Source organism: Aethina tumida, chromosome 1 (genome assembly GCF_024364675.1).
Source record: "Aethina tumida isolate Nest 87 chromosome 1, icAetTumi1.1, whole genome shotgun sequence".
Lineage (NCBI taxonomy): Eukaryota > Metazoa > Arthropoda > Insecta > Coleoptera > Nitidulidae > Aethina > Aethina tumida.
Window position 1 is genome coordinate 13,967,126 of NC_065435.1, and position 9,499 is coordinate 13,976,624.

Genomic DNA, 9,499 nt, shown 5'->3' on the forward strand with positions numbered 1-9,499 from the left:
TATATTATATATTATATATTATATATTATATATTATATATTATATATTATATATTATATATTATATATTATATATTATATATTATATATTATATATATATATTATATATTATATATTATATATTATATATTATATATATATATTATATATTATATATTATATATTATATATTATATATTATATATTATATATTATATATTATATATTATATATTATATATTATATATTATATATTATATATTATATATTATATATTATATATTATATATTATATATTATATATTATATATTATATATTATATATTATATATTATATATTATATATTATATATTATATATTATATATTATATATTATATATTATATATTATATATTATATATTATATATTATATATTATATATTATATATTATATATTATATATTATATATTATATATTATATATTATATATTATATATTATATATTATATATTATATATTATATATTATATATTATATATTATATATTATATATTATATATTATATATTATATATTATATTATTATATATTATATATTATATATTATATATTATATATTATATATTATATATTATATATTATATATTATATATTATATATTATATATTATATATTATATATTATATATTATATTATATATTATATATTATATATTATATATTATATATTATATATTATATATTATATATTATATATTATATATTATATATTATATATTATATATTATATATTATATATTATATATTATATATTATATATTATATTATTATATATTATATATTATATATTATATATTATATATTATATATTATATATTATATATTATATATTATATATTATATATTATATATTATATATTATATATTATATATTATATATTATATATTATATATTATATATTATATATTATAATATTATATATTATATATTATATATTATATATTATATTATATATTATATATTATATATTATATATTATATATTATATATTATATATTATATATTATTATATATTATATATTTATTATATATTATATATTAAAATCTTATTATTATTTATAATAATTAAATATAACGGTGACAAAAATTAAAATATTTCAGCTTAATATATTACAGAATTTTTTAAATTTTATCTTTATGTATAAATAATATAATTAATTTTAATTTTGTTTTTAAATTGAATTAAAATAAAAATTAATTTATTTAAAGATAGTTTAGTGCTAACTAAATGAATTACAATAAGTTTTCTCATTTTTATATTTTTTTGAATAGTTTTTATGCCAAAAAATTCTGATCTATTTATGAAATAAATAAATAATAGAAATAATAGACATTAGTTTAAGTAATTAATTAGGAATTAATTAAATTTAATTGAAGCAAAATAGTACCAATGATAATTGTTTGTAATTACACAGAAAACAAATAATAACTAAACATTACCCAAGGCTTGATTCATCTGTTGTATTTATATCCAGAAAAAAACCTTTCGTTCCATGTTCAGTCAAGTAACGGCATGAGAGAAATAAAAAAAAATGAATGCCTCGGAGTGAACTAAAGTATGTTACGAGTTCTTTTTTAATTGAAATTATTGTTCAAGCATAAAACTACTATCAACAGCTCATGGCTCGGCCCACAATGCGATCCTGATCCTCCGTAGGACCCGATCGTGACGAAGAAGACAAATGCGATGTCACGTTCCCCAACATAAATATTGGCGACTTGCTTCTGCTTGAATCCGGAGTTATTATGGGATAACCTCACCTAGCCCTCCACTCTACAAATTAGAGCTATTAATATCGTTGCACTTCTTACAAATCGCTTTATTGACTTCGATTTTAATTGCACGTTTTGTCAAATTTTATCCATGTAAATTGGCCATTAATATAATTGCTAATTCTACTGTTTACTCTATTGTTTAAATGCATTAAAATCCATGTTTTCATTGTTAAATCAGTGAAAAATATTTATTTATTGTTGAGTTAGTGAAAGATTAAAACAGTGAGGGCATCATTAAAATTTAACTACTTCAACATCAAACAGTAAGCAATAATTATTTGACATTCATTGAAACATGTTATGATTTTTACTTTAATCTGTATGTCACGTGGCACACCATGATTCCACATTGTATTTGTCATATAAATTCACTAACACAGGAATGCGATTTGAGGCATACACATTATATACAAAGCAATTTACATAAATCAATAGTTCAAAGACATAAAACATATTTTGTATACATTTAGTTTTTAATTAAACTTTATAGTAATATAAAAGATAATAATGTATGCCAAAAACTAACAAGTTATTATTAATTATTTTGATAATTACCTACAGTCAAGTCGGAAAAAGTAGAAATTATAATTATTTAATTGTTTTGTACATTATCTAAATAACTGTTGATAATTTTAATATAAATTATTAATTAAAACTAAAAAACGTAAATAAAAAAATGAAGGGGGTAAAACCAAAAATTATGACAAAAATAAATACAATATATTTTTTGTTTATTTTTATTTATTTTAATTTTTTTTAGTAATAAAAAATATAATTATATAAGTAAAAGACTAACCAATTATTATTAATTATTTTAATATATTGACTATGAATTACCTTTACAGTAAGCTCGTAAAAGGTAGAAATGATATTTATTTAATATTACTTTATAATATATACAAAAAATAATGCTAATATAAATTATTAATTCAAACTGAAAAACGTATAATAGGGGGATTTAAGGGATTAAACAAAAAATATGTCAAAATTAAGTTTAATTTAAATAAAAAATATAAATTTTATGACGAATATATTTCATATATTTATTTTCTCATTAAATTTTATAATAATAATTTAATATACATAAAAGTAATTATTTTAATAATTCGACTATGAATTTGTTAATTAATGTAATAAAAATAATGATTAATTTACAGTGAGCTTTTAAAAGGTAGAAATGATATTTATTTAGTATTATCTTAATATAATAAAAATAATTGTTCATAATTTAAACAAAAAATAAAAAATATTAATATTGTTTTTTTTTTTAATTTAAACGAAATGAATATTTAAATAAAAATTAAAATTTTTACAAAATATATTTTATATATTTATTTTTTTATTAAAGTAAAAGACTAACAAATTACCATTATTTATTATTATATTAATAATTTGTCTATGAATTACCTATGCAGCGAGCTCGCAAAGATAGGAATGATATTTATTTAATTATTACTACTAATTATTATTACTTTATAAACTATATACTATAAAATTAATTGTTAATATAAATTATTAATTAGAGCTAAAAAAAACGTATAAATGGATGATTCAATGATAATAAATAAATAAAAATAAACAATAAAAAAATAACATAATTAAATTTAATTTAAATTAAAAATATAAATTTTATAATAATAAAAAATATATATGTTTATTATTAATTATTTTAATAATTCGATTATGAATTTGTTAATTAATAAAATAAAAGTAATGATTAATTTACAGTGAGCTTTTAAAAAGTAAAAAATTTAAATTTAGTATTATTTTATATATAATATAAATAATTGTTCATAATTAAAAAAAAAATAAATAACATTAATATATTTTTTTTAATTTAAAAATATTATTATTATATATTACTTTATATACTATATAAATAATTGTTAATATAAATCATTAATTAAAACTAAAAAAAAAAACGTATAAATAGATGGTTCAAAGGGATAAAATAAAAAAAAAACATGACAAAATTAAATTTAATTTAAATATAAAAATATAAATTTTATAATTTATATATTTTTATATTATTATTAAATTTTATAATAATACTAAATAATATAAGTAAAAGATTATTATTATTAATTCTTTTAATAGTACAACTATTAATTTTTTAATTAATATAATAAAAATAATAATAAAAATAAATTTACAATGAGCTTGTAAAAGGTATAAATGTTATTTATTTAGTATTAATTTATATATAATATAAATAATTGTTCATAAATATATATACACTTTAAGAGGATAAAATTAAAAAAAAAATAAATTTATTAATATAATTTAAAAAATATATATAATTTTTATAAAGTATATATTTATTTTCTTATTAAACTTTATAGTAATAATAATATTATATCTAAAGTGTAACAAATTATCATTATTTATTATTATTTTAATTTATAATAAATAATATATTTCATAAAAAATAAATAATATTAATATAAATTATAATATTATTATATTTATATATAATTTTTTATATAATATATATTTTATAGTAATCTTTTAACATTAACATTATTTATTATTAATTATTTTAATAATTCAACTATGAACTAGTTAATTAATATAATAAGAATAATTAATGTACAGTAAGATTGTAAAAGGTAAAAATGACATTTATTATAAATAAATAAATAAATAAATGCTCCAAGAAGATAAAAAAGGAAAAATAAAAAAATAAACTTAAAATAAATATATTTAAAATTCGTGTCAAAAAGTATTTATACATGTTTCATTGAATTAATATTTTTGTGTAATTATGTTGCAAATATTGAATTAATTTGATTTATTTTCTCATATTATAGTACATGAAAGGAGTTGAAAATTTATTGTGAAACTTTTTAACGCTTAATTGATACATTTTTTCTTAATTAAAATCTAATACATCAAAAGAAAATGTCTTTAAGAAAGCATATAACTGTCCAACAAAAGACTCCCACTGCACTCAATGCACTTTGTCATTTCTATATCCTGTCCATTAGAAGGTCGAGCAAAATTAAATTATTTTTCCTTAAGAAATCGCACAAAATATATATACTTCGAGCGTTTTCATTACGATTACTTTTCTGTCTAGACTCAAAATAGGTAGTAAGTGTAATTAAAGACAATGCTCTTTTCGTCCACCTTGAACACATCGCATATTTTCATTTGACCCCGACGCCCAACGGAAAAAATAAAGTTCGCGATGCAACGAAACCGTCGCACGGAAAAAAGTTAATGTAACATTTTTCCGTGCCGCAGTAAAAATCAGTTGTACGTCGTCGACTGCTACTGCTTCATTACTTCCACAGAACCACCGCCATTGAGATTCATTATATAGTGGCGGGCAAAAAGCACGTTAAAATTATACGTTCAAGCAAATTTTTTTCTATGTAACGCGAAAAAAATTCTAGTGTGGTAATTAACAGGAGGGAAAAAGTTTTTTGGGGGCCTGCGAAATGCTAGGCATTGTTGATAAAGTGAGTTAAAAGTGAAGTGGGCCCGTTGGCATATGATTAATGTGGTCGTGTGATTGCCAAAGTTACGCGGTCACGTCTATACTAGCATCCCTTGAAGTGATGCCCGTTTTTGCTTTGCCAATACTCAACAAGTTGAATAACACGTACACGTAATATACTTAGGCAGGGAACACGTCTTAATCCCGAATGGCAACGCGAGCATAATTATGTGCAATTAAACGAATTTAACTAAAAACAATGTGTGTAGATTTGACACCGTTTTGTAAATTGGCATGGATTTTTTATTACAGTTATAAATAATCAATGGTCGGAGTGTGTTTGAAATTTTAATTAATGCTGAATTATTTGTTGTGTAAACAGACAACTACGAGTACCTACCTATGTTTCGGCCCCCGAATAACGTGTACAGAATGAGAGATATCCCAATTACCCCAAAACTGTGTAAACCCCACGAATTAGACAAATTTAGATAATTCCAATTATTGCAAATTGTCACAAATTTATTTTATTAATGATGATTAATTAATTTGTTTTTGCAACGAAGTGCTAATAACAAAAACAATACCATTTTTATTATATTTTAATTACAAGCGTTAACCATTTTAATTTAAACTAAATTAATTCGCAATTAAAATTCGATTGATCTAAATTTAGTCCAAAAATTAATAACGACATGCTCTAATAAATTAAAACTCGAGCTTTTAATTTTTTACTGCAGTTTAACATATTTTAGGTAATTGATTGATGTATTGATTTTTTGTTTCATCACTAATATTTTAAATAATTTGTATTTTTACCAAAAATGTTACATTGGAGTCTTACAAACTAATTTAAGTTTTGGTTGATGATTTATTTAAATAAATTTTCGTATTAATTTTTACATTTTTATAGTAAATTTTATATGGTATATTATTTGAAAGCTTTTATTATGCTTTTACTAGCTATGCTACTTATTTTTCTTTACATTGTGTTTAAAACATTTTCTTTGTGTTAGATATGATGCAATGTAAGTGGAGTTATTTTAAAGAAAGTTATGTTACTTTAATGTTGAACGTTAAAAACGTAAATTACTTTTGCAGATACCTAAATTTATTGACTTTTTGGTTATTCAGGCACTTTCAAAAGGACAAATGTACGAGTTTTCATTTGATTGTTGGCTTAATTTTCTTTTATATTCCTACAATAATATATGGTTAATTTAAAATTTTGTTTAAAATAATTACACTATATTCTTTTTATAATTGTTCATCGTGTATCTAAATCAAAATAATATTTATTTGAATTAAATCTTCAACAAAATAAATGCCCAATAGGGCTGCTTACAGAACTGGCACACATTTAAAAAATATGTACTTATTAAATAATTTATACAAACTTTAAAAAATTGTTAATATTTGAAATTAAATTCCACGACCCTTCAATTAATAACCACAACTAAATTTTGATGGTTTTTGGTGTTTTAATCGAGTTTTCAATTGGATTTAGATCCGGACTTTGCGCTGACCAATCGAGAACCTCAACATGATTAACTTTTAACTAATTTTGAACAACTTTAGAGGTATGATTCGGATCATTATCAAGCTTAAAAATCCATGTAACTGGTATATTATTATTGGCAAAGTATAAAATGGAACCATTATATCTCTATTATCAATAATTTTCTGTAATGGTCCTCTACGAAGCCAAGGCAAGGAACCCCAAACTATAACATAAAAGTTTTTGTAGTGTATCTTGGGTCCAAACTTTTATTTGGAGGATGAACATATTATTTATCACCTGATCCTATTCTATTGAACTTGGATTCATTGCTCCAAAGTACCCTTCGCCAAAGTTCTGGAGGATAATTAATATATTTTTATGCAAACTTTAGTCTTATTCTTTTCTTTTCCGATACCAATGATTTCTTTTCTGAAATACATCCTTGGAAGTTTTGTTCATTCAGTCGATGTCTGTTCTACTAGACACACCGACATTGTATGACTCAATTAATTAATTTTTTATTTGCCTAGAAGACAAGAAAGTATTTCGTTTACTGATTTTTCAAATTTGTTTATAAACGGAGTTTTCTTTTATTAAGATGCTTCCCTATTTTATTTACAATTGAGTGTGTTGTTTTATATTTGTTAATAACATTGTAAATCATTTTTAGGGAGCATTTTATGATTTTAGAGACATCAGTAATATTTAGACTATGAAGTTAGATAAATATTATTTCCATTTTCTCTGGAGGCCTTTTTTCACACTTAAACTGACTTATTTAACAAAATATTATAAATTCTAGTAATAATGAATTTTTACTATTAAGAGTGTTTGTGTTTAAGACGTGTGATAAAAAAAAGAAAAAAAATCAATAAAATATTGAATTATGTTTCTTATGCTGACTTGAAAGAAGAAGAAAACATAAAAAAGAAATTTCCAAAGCAGTTTTTTTTATAAAATAGTTGTTTATTTCAAAGAAAAAGGAGTACAATAATTTATATATTTTTCTCCAACCGTTATCATGACCATAAATTTATATATCATGATGTTTCTACATATTGACTAATCTATCCAAAAGCCGAATTTACTCACCAAATATAGCGAAACGTGTCAACAACACCAGTGTTGCCTCCACAGAGAAGTAAACCGTTGGCGTAAACTTCGTCATCCTTACATTTCTTCAACCCTGCAAAAAAAAGGGCAATAATTTTATTGTAATTTACCAAGATTGAACAACAAGTAAGCAAATAAACGGTGAATGATTTATGGGTCAATTTTCAGGCCATTTATCTGCCTATAGGTAGCATGTACGTGTCAGCCAGCGCCAAGATATAATGGTCAACACCCATCTCTAATGCATAATAAAAGCTATGGTCCCGCATGAACAGGACAAAAGTTCACTGTTGCACAACGTCGTTTATATTCCAGTCCTCGATATTTGCTAAAAAGACCACTAATATTCATTAACACACACCCCCTAATAAATATTGTGATGAAACTTGAATTGAACCACGAAGGGAAGCAAAGAAATATATGTTTGTTTATTAAAGCCTCTAATTGTAGATCATAAATTTGGTTTTATGTATCTCAAATTATACAAGGTATCACCGGAAGGTCTGTACAGAATTATAAAGATAGGACGCCCTGTATCTCCATAATTGTCAACTTTTGTACTAAGGTATGTTAAGGTAAATCGATTTATTTTCACCTCGGGAATTGGTGGAACAGACCTTTCAGGGACACCCTGTATTTGCATAAAGGCAGCGTGCTTTGTTTGGTCGGTGACTGGGTTGGAAGTTAAATCGTTCGTGAGGAATTCCACAGAGTACGGTTGGAAGGAAATAATATTTAGTAAATCTTCCTGGAGTTTTATTTGGGAATTAATTACCTCTATGGTGAGTCTTAGTAGAAGTCAATGACAGTGAAAACAGTGTCGTAGAAAAATAATATTAATAAAATATTGAAACAAAATATCATTTCCATTTAAGTAGTATGCAAACTCATAGAAAAATTGTTTAACAATAGCAATAAATAGTATTAAAGGTCGGAGAGTGAGAAAATAAAATTATTTTCTAAAGATTCTCCTGATGAAAATCAGCCATTCAAATTTAAATTTAAAAAATTGTTTTATTCCCATATTTCCGTATCTTTTGGCCCAATCGTGTTTAAATTTGGTATGTGTATGTGTATCTTAAAATATATGCCTACAATTCAACGCAGTAATTGTTTTACATAATGATACAGTAGCACAGATTCCGGGGGTTTTTCTCCTTTTACTCGCCCTATTTTCTACGCCACTGTATATTTTTTAAAACAATTAAGTCTTTTCGTATTCATTGTATAATATAGAAGAAAAAAGGCGTAGTTGATTAATTCTGATTATCACAGCCGTTTTTGAGATATTTCAGATTTAATGTTCACTTTAATTTTCATCAATCATTAAAATTGAAATATTTTAAAAACGGTTGCGATAATCAAAATTAAATAAGAGTACCTTTTTCTCACAATTTAGAAGAAAAAAAATGAATCCCGATCAAAATTGATTATCACAGTCGTTTTTGAGATATTTCAGATTTAATGATCACTTTAATTTTCTTCAAACATTAAAGCTGAAATATCTTAAAAATGGATAGGATAATCAAAATTTAACAAGAATACCTTTTTTCTTACAATTTATAATAAAAGAAAAATACTTTTGATCAATAATGATTATCACAACAGTTTAGTACGGTTGGAAGGAAATAATATTTAGTAAATCTT

General features: G+C 21.7%; 1 protein-coding gene across 1 annotated transcript in view; it reads right to left on the reverse strand.

The window, feature by feature from the left end:
- LOC109609532 (lachesin-like) overlaps positions 1-7,886 on the reverse strand; it is a gene marked incomplete at its 5' end in the record, with an annotated part of 106,603 nt that extends 98,717 nt beyond the window's left edge. The window contains one exon of the mRNA XM_049961825.1: positions 7,832-7,886. Within this exon, the coding sequence (XP_049817782.1) occupies positions 7,832-7,886 (55 nt within the window). The remainder of the gene's footprint in view (positions 1-7,831) is intronic.
- Between the last annotated feature and the right edge of the window lie 1,613 nt (positions 7,887-9,499).